The sequence below is a fragment of the Psittacula echo genome, assembly GCF_963264785.1.
Source record: "Psittacula echo genome assembly, chromosome: 7".
Taxonomy (NCBI): domain Eukaryota; kingdom Metazoa; phylum Chordata; class Aves; order Psittaciformes; family Psittacidae; genus Psittacula; species Psittacula echo.
The window spans coordinates 8,293,475-8,317,001 of NC_137740.1; the positions used below are offsets into that span (position 1 = coordinate 8,293,475).

General features: G+C 38.8%; 1 protein-coding gene across 2 annotated transcripts in view; it reads left to right on the plus strand.

Moving 5' to 3' along the window:
- Positions 1-3,094: 3,094 nt before the first annotated feature.
- LOC308223572 (BEN domain-containing protein 5) overlaps positions 3,095-23,527 on the plus strand; it is a gene marked incomplete at both ends in the record, with an annotated part of 972,175 nt that continues 951,742 nt past the window's right edge. For both annotated transcript variants that reach the window (XM_080622800.1, XM_080622799.1), the window contains 2 exons: positions 3,095-3,141; positions 21,559-21,677. In XM_080622800.1, the coding sequence (XP_080478926.1) occupies positions 3,095-3,141; positions 21,559-21,677 (166 nt within the window). The remainder of the gene's footprint in view (positions 3,142-21,558; positions 21,678-23,527) is intronic.

The window sequence follows — 23,527 nt, forward strand, 5'->3', positions numbered from 1 at the left end:
GCTGGAAAAAGTGCTTTCCCCCAGCTGTCTTGGATCTCAGTAGACCTTCTTGCAGGTATCTAAGCTGAGGTAATACAATGGCAGTTAGATGCCAAAATCCTTTGAATTAGTATTTGTGGTTACCATAGAAGTGAGTCTGTCTCTCATGTGAATAAAGAGGTCATGTGAAGAACTGATATGGAAGGTTTCTCTACAGGCACTTCACTCTTAGAAATTTACAGATGAAAAATGCTATATGAGTATTAATAGATAGGGATGAAATATGGATGAGGGGATACTAAAGCTGAAATAGCAAGTAGAACAAAGGGAATAAGGGGACATGGGAATATGATAAGAAACCAGACTAGAGCTGCAGACCTGGACAGACCTGTCTGAGACCTAAAAAACAAAAAGAAATCTTAGGTAAAGGAATGAAGTGGTAAGCAGTATGAGAAATTATTTGAAGGAGGACTGGGATGGGACATGGCTATCAGGGAACCTAAAAGAACTGGGTTGTAGCAGAATAAAGAATAACCAGACGTAAGAAGTGTCCTAGCTACTGGTACAGATGTAGTCACCTTTTCATAGAGGAAGAGAAAGACAGACCTGCTAACACACTAGACAAGTAAAGAGGAAAAGAAACAGCAAGGTGATGTTTCTGAGACAGATAGACAGGTAGGAGGTACTGTAGCACACATACACGGAGAGGTTCCAGGAGAGAACATGTCTCTGTCAAGCCTGAATTGGTGCTGATGATGTTTCTTTATGGATGTGCAAGAACATTTAATATAAACAATCAGCCACAGGATCTGGACAGAAGAAGATCCGAGTACATAGGGCATATTTTGAAGAGGGATGTCCTGGGATCATTTGACCAGCAATAAACAAGGAAGAGCACAGGGCCTGGATGACCTGCTAGCCTGGCAGCACTGTAGCTAGACTACAGTGAGAGAGGATTGGGGGTGTGTGTGGGGGTGTGTGTGTGTGAAGATACTGTAGTTCACTGTCAGCAGAGAGACAAGTCAGGCTCTGTAGTATGCTGGTGACCACCTGTAGTTTATGAAGACTGCAGAGGGAAAGGTCTAAAAGATATTTTCTAGAGCTTGAATGTAGATGGCCCTCGCTAAGGAAAGCACAGTATCTGCACTCCAGTATTCTTCAGTGAAGGGTGTATCTTCTAAACTACCACAAAGCCCCTTGGTACACTAGTTTAGACATGTGTTTCATTGAGTCACTGGCACAGGAATGTGGCTAAAGTAATGTAAAATTAGCTTACATAGTACTAAAATAAGATACTGAGAGCGAAGAGAAGTAGGTGAAGGAAAGAGGCCTAAGTGCCACTGAGAAAGGAATCAGCAAAGGAAGAGAAACCACAAAAAGAGATGCTGCAGAAATAACCAGAGAACTGTGAAATGAAATAAGAATGAACAAGGAACAAGGCCAGAACAGCCAGGGAGAAAGGACCCTACAGAAAAATCTAAGCATGTAGAACCTGCAGGTATCATCCACGTGTCTTGTTAAGAGGAACTGAACTGGAGCAAAAAAGGCACATACCAGACAAAGAGGTAAAGTGATTGTAAAGAACAGAAATTTAGATGGAGAAAGACACAATTTTATCTGCCTTGATTTTTAAGCTTGGAGTGTTTCACTGACTAGTCATGGGTCAGTAGGAAAGGGTGACATTAATTTACTAGCTGTAAGGAAGCAAACACTTGTGTATAGAGCCATAAACACAGTGCTGCCCATTTCCATTGCTCAGCACTGCGCACTTACTCCCTGTTTCAGAGTTTTAACAGCTACCCAGTTTGGGGTGCATTCAGCCCCACATCTGCCCCTGTATGCAAATATACAGGATTCTAGGCCTTGATGCTTGCATTTGTAACACTGTGCTTGTCCCATGGCTGGCATCACCTCTGAGAGCTTGGATTTCATCTGCGTTGAGTATGTACAATGCAGTTTCCCTCTCAGCCTTGCATTAGTGAGACGCATGTGATCAGACCCAACCTGCTGGTCTCTCGGGAAACACACACATAATAATTAGCCCCGCTGCACCAAAGACTTCATTGCTGTATACACCACATGGTGAGTGTCGCCCTGTGGGTTTGTGAATGCACACACACACTCTGAAACCCTCCCATCCCCAGAAAACATCACTGTAGTTGCCATATGGTCAGGCTCACCTGCTAGGTCTGTGAGGAGACAGACAGGCAACACTCACACACATAATGAAGCTCCCCACTGAGCTGCCTTGAGAAATTAAAACCAAGAAACTTGACGTAACTGCCACATGATCACTCACCTGCTGAGTTTTGGGGCAGTCACACACACATGAATTTGCCATCTCTGCCCAGCGGGTGCCTCCCCGTGTTCCACCTCACTGCACTAGCGGGAAATCAGAGCCGGAGGGATGCACTCTCCTCCTCACCGGGGTGACAGGCACCCCTCGCCCAAACAGGCCGTCAGGCCCCTCCGCACCCCGTCCGGGTCGCAGAGCTCTAATTGCGTCCTGATCTGGGTGGAGGGCTCACGACGATGTGGACGATGGCGACTCCACAACGAGCCTCTCCTCGGAGCCCTGTAACTAACGCAAGGCCAGACCCGACTCCCCGCGGGCAGGGAGCGAGGCCCAGGCGGGGGCTCAGGTACCGGCTATTGCCCATCCTCCGGGACGCTGTTACGGTAATTGCCGGGACAGAGACAGTCACTAGGGAGAAGATAACAACCCGGTCCTTCCCCGGGCTGCCAGTGCTTGTAAACACCAGCAGCCACAGGCACCGAGAGCAGGAGGCGGCGGGGCTCTCCTCACGCACGGCCCTTCCCGCCCCTCACGCTGCGCCCTTCCCGTCACGCACAGCCACCCCGCCCGCCAACGCCGGGGCGGCCGTCGGCCTGGGCGATACCGGAGGCAGATGCCCCGCAGCCCCGAGCCCGTCGCGGCTCCCCGGGGCGCTGGGAGCGCTCTACCCGCGCGCTGCCGCCGTTCTCCGCACCACAATGGCGGCCTGAGGGAGGGCGGGGAAGGGAGAGGGGGGGGTGCGGGACTCCCCTGGCGGTGACGTGTGTTGCCATGGCGACGCCCAGGCAGCGTCTCGCTCCGAGTGGGGGGAGTGGGGGGATGACAACAAATATGGCGGAGAGGAGCAGGACGGCAGAGACGGGTCAGTGCCAGCCGCAGTCGCCTGGGCGGGGGGAGAAGGGGAAGAGCCCCCCTTCTCCAGGGGCTTCTGGCAGTAAATGGGAGCTGCAAAGCAGCGGAGTGCAGGAGACGGAGCGCTTCTCTCAGGGAAAGGGGAGGGAAGCGCCACCCGGCCGAGGGCACTGAGGTGGAGAAGGGGCCAGGGCAGAGGCCCCTGCCCAGGGAGCTGTGGAGGAGGGCAAGGCACTGTCCCTTGGGGCTTGAGGAGCGTCTGGGACACTCAGGGGAGACACCTGGGGGAGAGGTGGCCGTGGGGAAGGAGGTGATGGTGCGGTAGCCTGCTCTGTGCGCCCTCCTCCCCTCACAGGGGGCAAAGGTAGCGGTGATGAAGAGCAAAGCGAAACGATGGTGCAGAGGAGTTCCCCTCACACAAGAAAGCACGCCCTTTATTTGAAATGGAAAACTAATACGTGAAGATAGGATTGGGACTGAAACTGCACCACAGTGCGGGTAGCTTGGGGGCTGACCTGCAAGTGCTGCTGGACCTGTCCCCGGAGGCTGCAGAGAGACAGGATGCTGTAACCTTACATCTCACATACCTTATTCTATGAGGGTCTTTTAAAGGAAGGTGCCAAATGTTATTCTTCCTATTGAGGATGCGTTAACAGTGGCTCTAACTGTGTATGTGAAGATAAGTTTGTGAAACTGAAGTTTTATATTTCCTCATGAAAGATAAGGATCCTCTTGGTACGGGGGTCTTTCCTGTTGTACCAAAGCCCAGTTAAGGTCTTTTCCAACCCACAGGAAAACAGAAGCCCCCAAAATCAGTTATGAAAATTAGAGATACTAACAATTGGAGGATGAAAGAATGATAATGGCAGTTTTCCTGAATATTTAGTATCCCACAGAATCATACATAAATTATCTGGATTCCTGGACCAAAATTGCATTTTCCTCACCTGCTGTGTTAGCTGCTGTGCCTGTGCTTTTCAGCCTCAGAAGTGGCTACAGATGAAGATACATTATCCATAGAACTGATTTTGGATTTTGGGGCCATTTAAGGTTAAAAAAAGTGATAAATACGTGAAATGCTGCTCTGGGAAGTGATACTACAAAGGCTACCTCTAAATGGATTTGCCATATGATTCTTGAATTCCCTGTGTTCAGCCGTGCTGTTTATGAACCCCTGAAACCACATTAAAGTTTATTGTACATTAAAGTTGTCCGTGAGGCAGGTGATTATATTCATCCACTCTATTGTGCAACACTAAACACAGCAGATCACTTCTGACTGCTCTGCGAAACAGGAAACAAATCTCCAGTGACTGTTTGACTTTGTCAGGTTTCCTACCTGCTTCATCTGCCCATGCCTGTGCCATTATAACTTTCTTTGACATATAATGTAATTTTCCTACTGTTTCCAGATTAATTTATAAACTTGCTCTTATACTGTGTTCTCTGCTATAGTATTTAAATCTGCAGCTTTATGGTAATTTGCTTTTTATTTTTTAACCTTGTCCAGACCTTTTCCCACATCTAACTATTGCAGCTAATCACTGATTTTCTCATAAATGTGTTTCAGCTTGTGCTCAAACCATATTTTGTTGCATGTTCCTTATAAATGTAGGTTTTATTTTAGCAATACCTTTCTGGTATTTTTGGCAGCCATAATTTGGAGATCCTTCTTTTTTTGAGAAACCAGATGAGGATTAAAAATGCAAAGAACCAAAAAGATAGGAAAAAGAACCAAAACTTTCAGACATCAGTGGGACCTGGGAAGCAAACTTTTGATGTGGGCCATTTTTTAAGAAAGGACATGGAAAGTAGGCTTTGGAAAAATAAAGGTGGGGTGCTTTGGGGTTTTTTTGCCTTTTTTCCCCTAAACTTTGATTTAGTGTCTCCTGACACTAAGGGGATCCTTGGCAGATCCCCAGAAGAACCTATTTGATCCCTTTGTGCTGGGTGACACTGACACTGCTGATGTGCATAGAATCATAGAATCATAGAATAGTTAGGGTTGGAAAGGACCTTGAGATCATCTAGTTCCAACCCCCCTGCCATGGGCAGGGACACCCCACACTAAACCATGTCACCCAAGGCCTCATCGAGCCTGGCCTTGAACACCGCCAAGGATGGAGCATTCACAACCTCCCTGGGCAACCCATTCCAGTGCCTCACCACCCTCTCAGTAAAGAATTTCTTCCTTAGATCCAATCTAAACTTCCCCTGTTTCAGTTTGAACCCGTTACCCCTTGTCCTGTCACTACAGTCCCTGATGAAGAGTCCCTCCCCAGCATCCTTGTAGGCCCCCTTCAGATACTGGAAGGCTGCTAATGTTCTTGTTCTTGGTGCATCCTGATTGCTTAGTGTGTCTTCATGACATGTCAGACCTGGACCAGTCTTTAGGACATAAAGGAATGTAGCATTAGGAGATAGATGAACCTGCATTTGGCACTAATGTACATTTTTTATGTATGGATGCAATGAGAATAAAGCCATTACAGAAGGAGTGAACATGTTCAAACCATATAAATTGATTTAGTTGATATTACCGTATTATACTTTCTGTTTGGTTTTTACAGCAACATCATGCTTGTATTCCTGGATCAGAAAACACAAGTAATAACTAAGTCTTATCTTCCCATGTTGAAATATTGATTGTTATTTGTAACTTTCAGATGTGGAAACTGACTTACAGAGAAATTAAAGGTAATTTATCCATGCTCTATAGCAACACAGGTTACTGTTATGGACCATTCATTACTGGCTTATTTCAGTAACCTGTGTTTGTAAAGAGTCAGTGACAAGGAAAGATGTCAGAAAAAATATAATGTGCACTTACCTAAAGGTGATTCTAGAAATTAAGTTTCTTCCTAAAGATTGTCTGGTACTGAATTATATACATCTAAGATGCTCTACAACACGTCTAAAGTCTAAGCTTTGGAAATACACTGTGTCAAGGGGTTTTGTATATTAATTATGCTTTCTGGAAATCATATCCTTTTTAATGTAAGAAATTTTCTTTTCAGTTTTATTAGTATCTCGTTGCTCTTCTGTTATAGGAAAGTACATATGTTAATCTTTCTTATACTGGTAATTATACTTACTGTTTCCATATATACAGGGCATTTTTATATTTCCATTCTTTTTTCATGTAGAAGACTTTTTCTGGAGTCGTTCTTGCAAATTTTTAAACTGTTTTGTTGGTGAGGGGGATTGTGGCACACAGAATTACACAAAGTACTGTAGAAGAGGGACTGCCATCAGCTTTTCTTATCCTGTTACTCTTAGCATTATTTTCTGTATCATGGTTTAAGCCAATCTGTGTGTTTCAAATGAGATTGAGATTTAATATGGAAGGCAGATTATCTCACATCTGTCTATTACACAGTTCATATTCTGGTGCTATCCTCTCTGGACTGGGCAGACATCTGGTCTAATCCATTAAAATAGTCTCTGCATTCGGATATCTGGATAGAGTGCTGCAAATCAACTGACTTTACCCTGGATTAATCAATCATTTTCCTATTGCAATTGGCTCCATAGTCATAGCTGGTTTCTCAGAACTCGCTTAAATCAGCTTTCTGCAATAAACTGTGAATTTGTATGCTCCTCTGTTTGGGTTTCCAGGCTGAAGCCTGTGTGTCTCAAGCTGGGAATCCAAATTAAAAGCAACTTAAGCCTTCACTAATGAAGTCTGCAAGAGAAAGAAAGAACTACTTAGTTACTTTCAGGAGTTTCTTGGTTTGACTTCCAGTAGTTCTGCTTGGCTGACCTTGATGTCTCAAGCCTTTGGAAGATACAAGATAGAGAAGATGGCCAGTTAATTTTTTTCAAAACCAGACCAATGTTATTTTTCCAATTCTGTACTAAAGCAAACCTTATTACTAGGTCAAAATGAGTACAAAATGCCTATATTTGGTAATTTTTTTTGACCCATGAACCAGATGAAAGTATTTAATTTTTCAGACATGGATTCAGATAGTTATCTCATTCTCCCCAAGTTACTCTTATTCTTCTAGACATCTCTATTACCTTCAGAAGACTTGCTTCCAGAGGTCTGAATGATCAAAGGGTACAGGTTATCTCTGAGTCTTGTTATAGTTTCCTATCTGAGGCAGCTGCATATTAGCCTGGGATTGACAGTTCTAATATGTGTTATTCCACAGCTGCTAGTCATTTTGTGGATATTAGTATTTCTGATATTTCATTGAGTCCTCATCACTGAAATCATAGTGAAAGCAAAAAAAGGCATTTACTCACAGTTCTGGACAGGGGATAAATATATGTCTTTAGACCAAAGATCCTTGTTATCGGAACAAACAGATTTCCCAGCTGAATGTGTAGGTTTCCATGTTTTATTTACATGTCATGCTAGATAGCTTGCAGCACGATGTTAAGTCACACAGCTGGGCTGACCTGGCTTCAGGAGGAGAGCTTCAAACCACCAGTGAATGCTGAACCCCAGCTCAAAGTTTGAGTGCTTATTAGCAGTTCTAAACTATTTTGTGTTGAGATGCTTATTTCAGAGATGTGCATGTGGAGGGCCCAATAGGATAGCTGTGTAAATTCTATAGTGTTTTCTAATGGATTTTAATCTGATAGTGCTGAGCTGGATTATTTTGCAAGACAGTTTTTAATTATTCCTTCAAAAAAGAATAGTTCTTTTAAAAATATTTACTCACATATGGCATGAATACATTTTAGTATCAGGAACATACTGCTTCCTTTTAGGTGGCCTTAATTAGGAAACCTAATTTATTTGTCTTTAAATTTAGGCCTTTTTGATAACTGGAACTTCCAATTCACCGCCTTTACCATGAGGAAATTGAAAATAGGTCAAATCAGCTAATTAAGAATATTATTTAATCTTTGTCTTTCAGATAACACAGCACACCAGTGGTGCTTCTGGTCTTCCAGGCAAATGTAATTTCTTCAATGGAATCGTACTGTCTTAAATTATTTCCAAATTTTCAAGCATAAACACTGTAGGTTATTTCCTAATATACACCACTAGCCTGTAAGCTGAATTCCAGTGTTTGGGAAAAGACATTGCAGTCTTCATGCTGAAAGGGATCTGCCCACTCTATCTTTCTGTCAACACAGAGATTTCAAAAGTCAGTGGAAAACTGTCAGGGTACTAGGCCCAGACTTGCAGATGTTCACACACCATAAGGAGCTATTTAGAGTTGTTTATAAAATGCGGCAGGATGTATTTGTAAACAAATCTAAAATGTGGTTTGTTTAACAAAGCTGAAACTTACTGGCAGCATTGGTAGAACACAGAATAGAATAGAAGGGTTAAGGCTGGAAAGATCATCTAGTTCCAACTCCCTGCCATGGGCAGGAACGCCTCACCCTAGACCATGTCGCCAAGGCTCCGTCCAACCTGGTCTTGAGCACTGCCAGGGATGAAGCATTTGCCACTTTTTTGGGCATCCTGTTCCAGTGCCTCACCACCCTCACAGTAAAGAACTTCTTCCTTTATATCTAAACTGAACTTCTCCTGTTTAAGTTTAAACCATTACTCCTACAGTTCTCACCAGAATTCAAAACGTGAAGATGTATTGTTTGGTACATTTTATCTTAAGCAGTTTGAAGTCCAGAGAGTATTAGAGAAAGGTTTGTTAGTGAATTTAAGCACTCTGGAAGACCATTAACTACCTCACGTTTTACTGCTTAGCTTGAAATAGGCATTGAAGTGATATATTGAAATTAACTGTAGTAGCTGCAGAAAAATATTATAATAATCATAATAGTCTGTTGCCAGTAGGCTGGAATTCAGCTAATTTCCAACTTTTTCAGTTATCTAGTGGAAACAATCCCCACTAGAAGAATTTGTTGAAGAAGCGCTGCTAATATATTTTTGGTACTTACAGCTTTGATCATATTTCTGTTACATAATTTGCCATATAAGGAGACCTGAGAAATGCCACTGAAGGCTTTTTACAGCCAGAAGATATAATTTCAGAAAACGAAAGAATCAGGAATGTGTTGTATGTTCCAGTTGCCATTTCTTAATGGTTTACCATTTCCTCGCCAGATTTCAAACAGTTTTTTCTTTGACAAATAATCAAAGCTTTTGAAAGTTACTTACCTCAAGTCTCCCAACGTTTTTTTCTTTCAGCGAAGTTCAAAGCACCCTATTAATTATTAGTGCTTGTGAGAGGAGGGTTTTGAATTTGTAAAGAGTAACAGGAGACATACTGAGAATTTTAATAAGTTTCATACTGGAATTTGTAAAACAGAAGTCTGTGCAAGTTTCTTTAGTGTTGCTGTCACTGTATAGAGTAGGCAGAAGTCTCATGCAAAAAACCCAGATTAACCTCAGAATGCATTTATATGGCCTACATAGGATTTCTATTTTTTGAAGTTAAGCTTTATAGCTTTAATGGACATTAAAATAGTTTTTAAAGTCACTTGCTTGTGTTAAAATGTAACTAGCTTGATCTCTACGTGGGGCCACTAACAGGACCGGGGATCTTAGATCTGCAGCACAAACCTGTTTTCCAAATGGGACACCTCGTAACAATAGCTGTTATCTTTTACCTGTTATCTTTTGCACGAGAAATGGACAACTTGTTTGTGCTCACAGATTTTCCTTCCTCCTTTTCTTCTTTCCTCCAGCAACATCTGTTTAGGGACAAAAGTAATGGAGTGAAATGCCTGTGTAGTCATCTTTAATGCTAGGATACCCTGATAACAGAAAGCACCAACCCCCAGATAAATGAGGTGCTAGAGGACTTGGGGAGGAGTTTGGTACAGATATTTATGGCTCATGGTGCTCAGATCTAGCAGTGCTGCTCCTGCTCAGCAGCGGTGCTGCTATATACTGGCTTCAGCACACCCACCAAGGTGCTACATCACTCCTGTTCCTGCAGGATTGATTGTGCTGCCCTTTCCCACAACTATGTGATTCGACAGAAACCAGCTTAGGTTTCTTAAGTAATCTCCAAAAGTAGTTGACATTCAGAGACTTGATGCAGAATTGTTGTGTTTAGATTGCATTGTGCCTGAGATAAGAAATACTTCTAAATTCAAGCTGTGTCTGCAATTAATCTATAATAGAGGTAAACCAATTTACAGAGATGTAAACGGAGAGTTGGTCCCGAGTACACATCTATGTGTCCCATTCCCCAGCTTCCCTGTCACGTTGTCCCCACAACTTAATTCCTTCACATTGCCACAGGGGCCAAGCGTCTCATTTAAGAAGTGCTATATTTTTTAACCTTAGACTTTTTAAATACATTTTTTTGAAGTATTTTTTGCTACTTGCATGTCAGAATGGTTTGGAAAAGCCATTTTTGGAACCACTCCTCTACCAAAATAATAATAATTGCTTCAAATTTCGTCACAAGCTGCTCAAATTCAGAGCTGGGGGCTTTGGTATTATATCTAGGGCACTGATCCTGAAAACGTTTGGCACTGAGTTTGGTGTATATATGTGTATACTGAAGTGTTTTCATGATTGCTTCTATTTTAGTGTAATTAAAGTATTAATGTTAGAGACTCAAACTTAGTCTGATACATTAGTTTTCTAATATACATATGTGTCCCTGTTCTCTCAGTATGGTTAATAGGCTGATTTCATAGATTAATTTTGGCAAAAATCAGGCGTAGAAAAGGGGGTGGGAGTAGTTGTCTTAAATTATTATTCAAAAAATAAGCTATCTGACTGTGTTTAATTTACTAATTCATAGAACTATTTACTTAGCAGTGGAACTTGCAATCACAAGCAAAAACTGGCAAGATTTTGCTTTTACATATTGTTTCATAACCACCTTGAAAAATGTGTTGAATTTCAATCTCCACAAAAGCAAGTGGAACATCGGTTCCTGTGAATCACCAGCGCAGAGCAGCAGGAATCCATTCCAAAGAAAGCCGAGCTGGATTCATTACAGGTCTGCTGATGTGTTTTCATTTGCAATAAGCAGCAAAGTTACTGTGCGATTACAGTAAACTTTAGAGCTGGGTAACACCTATCAAGTGACTATCATGTTTTCATGCATATGTAATGTAGAGGAGGTAGTATGATGCACTTGATTAATGAAGATTTCCTCAAATAACCTATACAAATCCAAAGGCAGCAGCATTATTTCAGGGAAACTGTACATGTGGAATAGGATTTTGAGGTAAACTTGACCTGTAGTACTGCAGAATAACAGATACTTCCTAACCACACAGAATACCAGTATATCTGCTGGTTATTTTATTTCTAAGCAATACAGGTAATAAGAAATTTGATCTGAGAGCTGTCTCTGTGTCAGCCTTCTTGAAGGTAGAATTTTGGCTCGTGTTGTGAATATTTGAAAAACTTTGTATGCATTTCATATTCCTATAAATATTGTATCAAGTTAACATTTCATTTGCTTAGTTAGGAAACCTGCTGAATATGGTGTATCAGTTAGTAGTGTTCTCTGTAGTTAAATTCCTGTTCTTACATTGCTGATGCAAGAGACTTAATACATCAAGTTTGCTTTGCTGGTATTTTTATGTTAGAAAAAAGGAATTCTGAAACAATATTTAAATCCGTTGCTATACAGTACTTATACCTTGTGAATAAAATAGAATGCTGCAATGATCTAATTATTTAATCTGAAATACTAAATTATGTGTTTCTTAACTAAAGAGTAAATTCAGCAATGTGAGTGGGCAATGCTTGGGTGGAAGAAATTCTCAGTGGCTTAAAGTACTACTTTTGGAATGGACTGTTTTGGAAAGTAGGGGGAAAGATGCTGTTCTCAACTAAGAAGTTAAAGGAGTTGTTTCAATGAGTAATTATAATTATTGCAGTAATTAATAGTGTCATTGATTTAAGCAACCTCAGGGAACAAATTATTCCAGAAGTAGAGCTAAAATCCCCACATTATTTTAAATATTAAGTAGTCAAGAAGATTTAACTCCAAACTGAAGAAATTAACTGTGTCTGAAACTACTGTTGACTTAGTTTGACTGACAGAAGACATGCTAACTCTAAACAAAAAGTAAATAGGAAGCAAGAGAAAAACCATATATTTAAATTACGCATATTCAAGAGCCAAGGAAAAATCGAAATTCAACCTAAGACGGATGCGTGAATTATGGTGCAAAATACACAGGATGGAAATTGTCGGTGGTTTTATGTCACCTGGTTTTCACTTATCACACTTGTAATGATAGCCCAACCAGTTGCGGCAGCGTGCAACTACCTCTCTTCCAACAATTTGTAAAATACGGGGTCTTGAAGAGAAAGATGTGTTTGTTTCCCCACAGGATTTTGTGCTTTGTGGAGCCTTCATGGAAGGCTGTTTCCCATGGAAGTCTTCTGAATGCTAGACTTATTCAGTGATAATCAAATACATCTTTTCTTTGGACAGATGCATCCACAACAAATTTACAGTAGTCACACTTCAGATATTGAAAAATCAAAATACCTCTGAAGAGTGGGTTTGGTGTAGTACCAGAGCTGGCCTGTGCTGAGACTCACCAGGCTGATGGCTTTTGAAGAATACCTGAGAATGAGATAAAAACCCAATCCAAATTAGAAGGCACAACAGTATTGCCTTAGTGCTGAACCTGAAATAGTGTTCGTGATACAGCTTATTAGCTCAGGTGCAGCATCACAGCTACAGATCTCTTCCTTTGGCCTGGCTGGGATCACAGCAGATAAACTCTTGTCTTCCAAAATATGGTGTAGATCTCTTTAACTACAGATCTGGAAGGCTCCTGTTCAATCAGCAAACATATTTAGACATTAACAGTGCTAGGAGTTTGACATGAAAGGTGTAATTTTCATAAACAGAAAAAGCACTGTTTATATGTTTCTTACTTGACCTTGCTGATACTCTTGAAAGACTTCCATAGTACTTCATACTTAGTACTTTTTGGAGACACCATTTGTGGGCAAGCATTTTGAAAGTGATAGTCAGGACTAAGGAGTATGAAACTTAGCACAATTCAAATAAATAAAGCCTTGGCATATTGCAAAAGCTGAAATAAACCTACTTGTCTGTTGTATCAGGAATAATTATTACTTATTGAGTCTTTTTCAGTTTCTCAGCTGAAAAGCAGTTTGTCCTAAAGAAAAGAGATACACAGAGTTATGAAATTCCAGAGATTTCAACTTTGTTATTCACTGAGGGCTACATAGTCATGGGTCATGGTCATTGCATTGGTTGCTACAGATCAGATGCTTTAGTTACATTTAGCTTGCCTCAATGTTAGTTATTTTTAATTTAGAAACTTATTTTGTCATGACTTCTTCCAGTTACCCTGTCATTAGAACCATTTTGATTTTATTGCTCCAGTAGGATAAAGACCATCTGACTTGGCATAGTGCTCACTTCTGGTTAGGTTATCATGATCTGGCTGTTGGTCTATCACATCTTTTGTTTTTGAATCAGACAAAACTACTTATTCTAGAATATACAGTGTGGATAAATAAGGGAAAAAACCATGGAGGAAGTAATGTTCTTATACTTTGCAATAAAATATGATTGCACAGGAGGGAAATGGTCAGTGTAGTCTGTAGGTCAGATATGCTGTTGCTTTATCAGTGTAAGCATGGATTAAGTCAGCCCGGTTTATACCTTCTGTATAAAACCTAAGTATTATACGTGAAAGTTAAGTCTGATCTGCACCAGCTATGACTATCTGCATCAATATCCTCTGGCTGGTGCTATTTCTTGAGGTTGTTCAGAAGTATCTTTTAGTAAGCATTTTGCATGTAATCATTCTGCACTTAAAAACCTTGTCAAAGAAAGGTTTTTGAAAATACGTGTGGCTTGTTACTATATCTGGGAGACTAAGCCAGATAACCTGCTTTTGTTAAATCCATGCCTCATATCTGGGACAGGTGTTTAAGCATGGATATATACATAGCATCCATATGTATATATAGATATATACATAGCACATATCCATGAACCTTCCACTTCCTTTCCTCCCACTTTCTACATCCTCCCTCACATATAATACAAAACCAGGAGTATTTATGGTGATTCATTTCAGGATTAGGTGGCATGGGAAATATTTACAGCATTTTAGGATGGTGCCAGCAAATACTAGTGAGTGACTTCAACTACCAACATGTTTTGCCCTTATGTGACATTTTCTACGAAGTACAATTCCAACTACAGTTTCTACCGATTTGAGTTCATCAGTGTTTTTTGCAAGTCACATGCACTCCTTGTCTTTGGAAGTCAGTTGCTTACAGACTTCAGAAAGACGTGGGGCCCTACAAAACAAAGTTTTACCCTTTGAAGTTCTTAGTACCACTCAAAGGATCTGCTTTGACTTTTCAGTTCTCCTCCTGCCTCAGAATCCCTGGGCACAGAATTTCCTCTTGCTTGGTAGGAACACCCCTAAAAAATCTTTTGGTGACCTAGACCTTGAATTCCAATGCTCTCCTCAACTGGTGTTTCAGCATCTCCTATCATTCTTATGCAGACCTAAGTCTCTGAGCCACCTCTTACCTCTCAGAGAGGATGGACTTGCTGATACAATTGCTTTCTTTGCAGATGCAACTCAGGACTAGCAGAGCTTGGTAGCTGTAATTTCCACTTTCCTCTGCTAGTTGGGAATTTATCTGATGCATATTTTTTTTGTTTATAATTTGTATGTTTTATGCTTGGTTTGATCTGTTTTTTATTTAAAGAAGTATTGCTACTATAGCAACTGTTGCATCATGTGGTATCTTTGATATTATCACAATGCCAAATACTTGTTAAAGAATAAATCTGAATATCGGGTGAAATTCACTGATTTTTAAAATGGATTTAAACAAACATCTTTTCAGTTTACGTGTTTGGTACTACTGGGTTTTTTTCCAGTTTGGGGTTTTTTTCCTTTCTGACGATGAGTGTTTTAGTGGAAAGGTCAGAGATTGTAAAGATAGTAAAAAGAGTAATGGATATTATTTTTTTTCTTGCTTACTGAGTTCAAAGCATTAATTGCTTTTTTATTTTCATGAAGAAAAACTGTTCATACCTTCTTGGGCATTTTGAGTTTCATTAAAGTGATACAAAAAATTCCATTGCCGTTTGCCTCTGACAAGAAGGTATGTCCTTGGAGGTGGCCCACATTGATCTAATAAATAAATAGTCTTGAAATAAAGCTTGAAGTTATGCTTTTAGGTTAAAGATTGGAAACAAATATTACATAGAAAACAAATACAAGCCAACAGAAATTGACTTTTCTTTTCCCTTAAAGTCATAAGATGATGGCAGCCACTGGGAGTGAGGAATCATTGGTCAGAGCAGTATGTTGTCTTCAGTTCAATGTTCTTCACTAGATTTTTGAAGGACCTTGCATTGATAATTTTATCTGTAAGTGAATCTGGTTTTTTTAATGGACTGGGCAGTGGAGATTTCTCATCATCTTTTCATACTTTGTCAGCCAGGAAGTTGACAGTTTTGCTTTGGAATAAGCACCTTATGTACTTTTTTCTTCCTACTTATCTTTGGGCAGCCTGCTGTCTGCTCAATATGGGCTTTTAAGTAAAGTGCTCTTTGGTACCACCAAGCTTTTTGTAGGGGCCCCATGTGACATGTTCAGTGATAGTTTTGTTTTCACATGTTTGTGTATAAGAACGAGACTTTTTCCACCCTCAGCTTTGACTGAGACTGTTAGGCCATACCTTCTGCTAGAGCAAATCAGTTGCTTGGAGCAACTTGGTCTAGTAGAAGGTGGGGGGGGTTTGGAACTAGATGGTCCTTAAGGACCCTTTCCAACCCAAACCATTCTATGATTCTGCGATTTAGATGTACTTATGCTTTTTAACCCCAAATAAAAAGTTAGTGATGCATTTGGCAAGGAATTGTGTTAGGAAAATTAAAAGGACGTGTTTTCTGGTAGCTTCTGTGGAAAGAGTAACTTGTGCAGTAAAAGTGAAAAAACCCTAACACTAAATTCCAATGTTTCTTTCTTATTTATGCAACCTACCACAGGCTTTTTCAAGTCACTAGCAGTAAGCTTGCAATTCATTTTTCCTGAGTACTTTCAGAAGCTTTGCAAAGCCCAGAATTTACCTGATAATCTCTGCTAAGCTAGTTCTTGTCTTTTATTGCACATGTTTTCTTGAATATGAATATCCTCTTACGGTTTAGAGACAGCCTCTTAACAAGCAGTCTGTTGGTCAAACTGCAGGAGGAAAGCAGTTAAAAAGACAATTACTTCAAAGATGCTTTATCTCAAAATGAGTTTCTAAATAGCCATTCAATGTGCTTTTTAGCACTAGACCAAGCTGTATGAGAATGCTGTCTGTGATAATCGACATTTCCCGTGTTCTGCTTGACCTTTGAAATAGACAATGGTGACAGTATGGGCACAGGACCTGAACGTGAGGCGGCAGGTATGGTTGGTACCATGCCGGGTATTCTTCCAAACCCTGGGATTTGTAATCTTCACATAATTTCTCCCATTTCTTTTCAGATCACAGTGATTGCAAAATAAGTACATTTCAGACTGACAAAACTCTCTGCAGTATGTTTAGATTCTCAGGGTTGTGCCCAATCTTTGCTGCAGGATATATGGCTGTGAAGATCAAAATGATAGTTGTGATTTCTTCTTTTTCTTAGCATTTTTTAAGCCCCTGGAGCTGGAATTCCACATTCCTGCCTGCTGATGCCTGTAGGATTTTTAGAACAGCATTCCTCCTGCAGTTTGACCAACACACTGCTTGTCAAGAGGGTGCCTCCAAACAATAAGAGGATATTGAAGAAAATGCAGACTAAAAGACAGGCACTAGTTGAGCAGAGATGATGAGGTAAATTCTGAGCATTCAGAACTGGTAGCAGAAATAGGAAGTCTTCCTGAATGTCAGTGCTACCAAAGCCAAGGCACATTGATAGAAAACCTTCTGTTAAAAAAATTATATCAAAGAACAAGAGAATATTATCACCTATTGAGACTATAGATCTCTACAAATCCGATCATATAAAAGAATTTTGCTAAGATTGGCCTGTTTGCAATTTTCTGGTTTCTGGAGAAGTGTTCTTGGGATATCCTCTGTAAGTGTTACTTTTCTGACATGAGTCGAGCAATGTTCATTTAGGAGCTAATAGGAGTTGCCATTAGTCATCTGGATGAACTTTTGTTTGTTGCAGATTGGACTGAGAGTTTAGATTCACTTCTTTCTGTGGGTTTACACTAGCAGTCCCGCTCAAGGCTGTTGAAGCTTTGTTAGGATACCTAGAAACTTTTCTTGGCACCTAGATGATGAGAATCTGGCTGTTAGATCTTTACACCATAGAAATGTTTGGTAGCAAAATGTATCTTAAGTTTGTTCTAAAGTAAGGATCTCATAAGAGAATGAGAGGTACCTTGATGGCATTTGTTATATTTAAACAAAGACTTCTGCAAAGCTTACTTGGCAGTTATCTGTCTTTCCATGTTACCTTTCCAATTGATTATCCTTGTTAGGCAATAAGGCTGATCATAAGAATGATGCAGGTTTTCCGGGCAAATTCACTTGGTATTTCCCTCTGTCTTCTTTAATGCAGCTGTGCTGTCCTCCCTAATGTAGTATGAGAGTAGCTGCCGGCTGCTAACTGGATTCTGAAGTTTGCCACATCTGGAAGCTGGGCTCGTTGTTTACCCAGTCTAAAGTGTAACTATTACTGACTAAAGAGGCACCTTCCTCTAGAAACTGAGTTTTTAAAGAAAATGTACCTAAATTTGCATGATGTTCATTGTAGCAAATACTGTTTTCATCTTTGCTTAAATAAAAATGTTGTCTTTACCCTTTGAACTCCAGAATAGCAAGAAGCTCTGGAAGTTTCCAGACTTTTTCTCCTAAGAATCCCAGTCCCCTGTAACTGATTCTATTAATTTTTGTTAGTTTGATGTGAAATATATCCACAATGACAATAGTGATGAATGCAGATACCAAAAGAATCTGTCCAGATTTTATTTTAAAACCTTATATACTTGCAGAGATTTCAGACACCTACAGATTTTATACCTGATAGAAAATTACCATTAAAGTTTAATACTGTGGTAAAAGTAAATCCTAGGGATTTGCTGGAGACTCCAGGAGTTTAAGCTACGAAGAATTAGAATAAAATAGCTATGTGTCTTACAACCTATAAGAAAAATAATTGACAGAATAAGACCTACAGTCCGAGAAGAATTCTTTGCTAAGTTACTTTTGCCTTTACTTTTCTTATCTAACCTTTTTTTCAAGGAAGAATCTGTTCTCTCCAAGTGCAATGGGCAGATCATACTTCAGTTAATTCTCTTCTTTCCCTTTCAGTTTGTTTCAGATTGAAGTATTGTTTCCCTTTCCTGCAAGGTTCTGTCATACCTCTTTGCCGTCAGTCAGGAAAATCTGCTTAGGGCTCCCCAGTCTTGAGGACAGTATCTCTTTATTGGCCAGAAGACTTAGAGTGCAGTGTAACAGTTCTCTCCATCTGAAGGTTGCAATGTATTCTCAGCAACACTCGCTGCATCTGCTGAACAGACAAGCGTGAATCCATGTTTTATAATCTAGTAATACAGCAATGCAGGCTCTTTCTTGGCCAGTAGTCTGGCCTTTTCTTTATCACCCAAGGACAGCATGCCAGAAAGGGCATAATGCTGTTGTGCCGTATAATAACATGAAGTTCAAAGACTCCAGTTTTGCATGTTTATAGATTAACTGAAGATAATATAACTCAAAATAGAACAACACAACAGTCTGAATATTCAAAGTACTGTGTAATAAAGAGCATGCAGGGAGAGATTAATATTATTAAACTACTATGAATTATAGGTTATCTGATTATTTTATTCTTGTTCCTGGACAGCTACATTAGGCCAGGAGGAGCAGATGGAAACTTTTTGCTAGGACACAGCCACTTGACAGCTTCCTTCTGCATCATGTAAAGCCTCCATTGACATCTACTCTGTCTTCTACCTGCTTTTCCTACACTGCCTTATGGTGGCAGTATTAGAAATATAATCTTTTCTAGTTCCTTCCTCATTATCTAGGCATCTTTTAAGATTTACAAGAAGCCTATTACATTTAGTTGAGTCTTACACGTGAGCATTTACCAGGAGGAACTGAGTGTTCTTACTGCTTTACTCAGCTGACTCCTTGCCTTCCATTCTTTCACTTTGGGCCCTTGCAGCTTGTGCATTCTTGGCAGAGATCTGCAGGTTTCCCCTGAATTATTGTTTGTATCCTTGAGTCCAGGTGCTGGATCATGAACAATGAACTTGACTAAATGTGAAGGGTATATGGGGAGCCTTAATCAAAGTAGCCCTGAACTGAAACTGGGGAAAAGGCTTCCCTGTGGCTGCTGTTATGAATTACAGGTGCATGATGCAGAGGGATGAATTGTACCAAGTGACACGATTGTGGCCATACAGGTACACAGATGCCCCAGCCAGGTCTAAGCTTGCTTCTGGTGTCCCCAGCCTTTAGGCAAATTGTGTCAGCATGCCAGTGGAAACTATGTAGCTAAAAATATCATAACTAGCAATTTTACGTTTAAAGAAAACAATCTAAATGCTGCTGATTGCTCTCTGTGGGTAATTATTCAGTCTAAAACAAATAACCTTGAGGTTGCAAATAATAATTTTGCTAAAAAATAATAGCGTGCATTATTTAATATCTATCTTTTTGGATTATGATTAAGTAAGAAAGAGTCTGAGTTGTCTTTGTACTATTGCAGTACTTCTCAAAGAGTGTAAGTTTCAGACTTCTTCCCCTGGGATCACTGGGGATTTATATGCTGAGTGCTGGCCTGGATATACATATTTTTTAATCTGGGATTGACATACCTCTGAAAATATGGGTATATAATAGAAAGCCTGACAGCCCCTTTAACTATGGTGTCACTAATACATTGATATAATCTCAGCTAAGGTGTTTTGCCTCAAGAGGTGGAATACATTTATGTACGGAAAGGTCAGTTTTAATTAATAAGCTGTTTTCATCATTCAGGGCCAGTATGAATTGCTTGTAACATTTATGTGGAATAGTTTTCAATATAAAAATAAAACAAATTGAGCTTTATGTCACATTCATCACCGCCTGTAACCCATTTAAATGTCAAAAAATCAGTACAGACCAAAAGTCTATTTCTAGAAGCTTTAGTAACCCTATTTATCAGAGTGAAATAAGATATTATCATCCCATTATTCCATCACATGCTTTCTGCGCTTGAAGACATACACATTTCTTCTCACATTTCTTCTAGTTTTCTCTTACACTTAAGATATTTTCTCTATCATTAAATATTTTTTGTCCAAACAGTAAATAGTGAAGAAAATGCTGAGCCAATGTCAGAAGAATGAACACCTACCTGGTTATATTATTGTGTATTTCTTTCTCTATACTATAATATTAATGTATAATATACTGTATAAATACTAACTTACTTTCTTGTACATTTCTCAAAGGAAAAAAATCCCTGTGTTCTTCCACCCTTTATTTGGAAACACATTTTTTGCATACTACAGTTTGTATATAAAAAAATAAATATATATAAAAAATATTATTATTTATATTAATTATTTTATTATATATAATATATAATATTTTATATAATATTATATATAATATTATAATATAATTATATTACTTTTATATAATTTTTAAAATTGTTTTTAATATTTATATTAAATATTATACATAATATATAATTTAATATAATTATTATATTAATTATTAATTATTATTTATATATAATATATACATTTAAATATATAAAGAAATAAATATATATATAAACTGTAATAAATATATATATAAACTGTATATACAGTTTAATGTTTTTTGGGAGGAAAAAACTTTCACTGTAGGCACTACTGATACATTTTGACAAAAATCATGACATTCTATGGAAAATGTACAACCTCATCTACTTTATTATGAAATAACCCCCACGTTTAAAAAACACTTCTTTTTCTGAGTTTTGTTTCCTAAGCAAGCAAGGCTCAGGTGATCACACACCTCCATGACTGTCTCTCCCTTCTAATGATTTTCAAATTTCAAATATGTGTGGGACTGAGCAGTCTCAAAGGTTCTAAGTTTTAAGAGGTGTGAAAATAGGCAGCAGGATAGAAGAAAAAGATCCCATTAATGCCTATAGTGAGGAATATGGCACTGAGGATTATGATAAAGTAAGAAGCTGCTGAGGAGTTCAGTCCATGCAGAATATGCATACTAGAGCTCCACTCAGAAGAAGCGTATTCAGCTGAATATCAGCCTATTGCTTATGAGCTTTCTGCCACACGACAAGCACGTGCAAGAAACAGGGCTGTGTGGCTTCTTACTTAAAGAAGCTTTAACATATGACACTGGTATATCCCAATTCTTAAATAAACTTTGAAAAGAAAGAATTCATTTACTGGTGCATATGTAAAATGGTGCAAATCTCACATTACATAGAAAAGCAGGGGGGAATATCTTTCTACTGGTTTTTATAGTTTTTTTGGTCTATGTTCATGCTTTTGTTTGCTTTTATTGCAACAGGTAGTGCCGTAGGAAGTGATGATATCATAGCAGGGAATGTGAGCAAGTACACTGTTCTGCCAGTTGGTTATTGTGGACTGCCTAAAAAAGGACATCTTATATTTGATGCCTGTTTTGAAAGTGGTAAGCATTTCTGGTATTGTTTTATGTTGTGGAGATGTCAGTATATTAATGTGTTTAGCTATATCACTCATCTTTGTAGAAAGTGTTTTAATTCAAAAAAAGACTTGCATTAAAAGCTAATTAAACTCACTGATTTGCTTCAGCCAGAGTATGACATAAATTCAGACTATTTAAATGTAAAAAGGGGTGTGAAGTTTGTTATTACAACTGTACATTTCGTCAAGTCCATCTATTAGCACATGTAGGTACATAACTGGATTTTATTCTACTGTTAGATATGGTATCTGTATATAACAAATCTAATCTAACAAATCTACATCTAATCAAAGATGTAGTATTTAAACTATGTTATTTTAAAATGTGATTTGGAAATTTGCTGGAGAAGTTAAGCTCATAAAGTTAACCTGGTAAAGTGTCAAGCCCATCCTTGCATAGTTAGAAGATTTTACAGATGTGTAAGTATATTTCTTTGTGTTTCTTGTGGCCTAATTTTGTACTGCTGAGGTTAATGGAAGTTCAGGCTCGGATGTCAATAGAAAGAGAATTAAACTTTAGGAAGCTATTGCAAATTGAAAGAGAAATTATTTTTGCAAGTTAGCATATTAATGTAAATAATATTTTTAATCATGTATGTTTATATGCATAAGGGGTATGTAGATAATTATATATATATGTTTAAATTTTTGTGTTACATATATGTGTGTCTCCAGATCTTAAATCTATTACTATTGGCTTACAGATCTACAGAGCACTGTTAAACACCATATGTACAAAAGGCATTTGGCAGGATAAACCATAGTTTCAGCATGGTTTATGTGCAAGGTGCTGGTAATGCCAAAACTGCCACAGTGTCTTGTAAAATGAGCTTTTTATGAAGAGTTACATCCCTCAGGGTAGAATACTGGCTGCCAGTTCCTGGATAAATATTAAATTGTGTTACTTAAATCCTTTGATTACATTATGTGAAAGGTGTAAATGATGCAGTGAATAATAGAGAGTATCTTATTTTTAAGGTATGTCTCTAATGGTTCAGGCAGTAGTTATGTGTTTTTTAAAAATACTTAGAATGCTATTTCGTAATAGTTATGGGTTTATGAATTTTTGTATTATGAAATTAATCAGTTGACCAAGCTAAGAAATTTACTGTATTGTGTTAGCTGCTCTACAATGAAAAGGGTCATCATCAGCCATCAAACTATTTGAGAAGTAATGTGAATTATTGCTTGATGGTTTAATTCCAGTTTTTGAACAAGAGAATTAATTGTATTTTTAAATTAAAACATTTATTCAGTTCAAAGGTAACGCTCATACTTTATATACTTTGACAATAATAGCATGTGGTAGAGGCAGATGCTATTTGAAATCCTGTGTTTATTTACATTGTAGCATGATGAGACTGTGATGTTGCTTTGCATATTAAGACACCTCCAAAGTGCAAATATGAATAAAATTAATACCTTCATTTTCTTTCTCATGATGGCAATGTACTAGCAAGAATGATGATAATATTGTGTACACTTCATATGTAAATTCACTTTATCTTTTCTTATATGTCAGCCAAGTAATTACTTAGAGTATCTCAACTGGTCAAAGCAAATTAACTGATTATTGGATATTTTATGAAATTGTTATTAATGCTGAAATCTATCCCCTTCTATTATCCAAACAGTAGTATGCAACATTTATCCAGTAGTGTATTGATGCTCTTTGAGTACCAGCTTAAAAGGGTAATATCCTATTGGAATTTATTTTTCAAAGAACAGGTTATAAAACTGATCCCAGCTGGAGTACTGCATCCAGCTCTGGGGTCCCCACTACAAAAAACACTTGGACCTGCTAGAGGAGTCCAG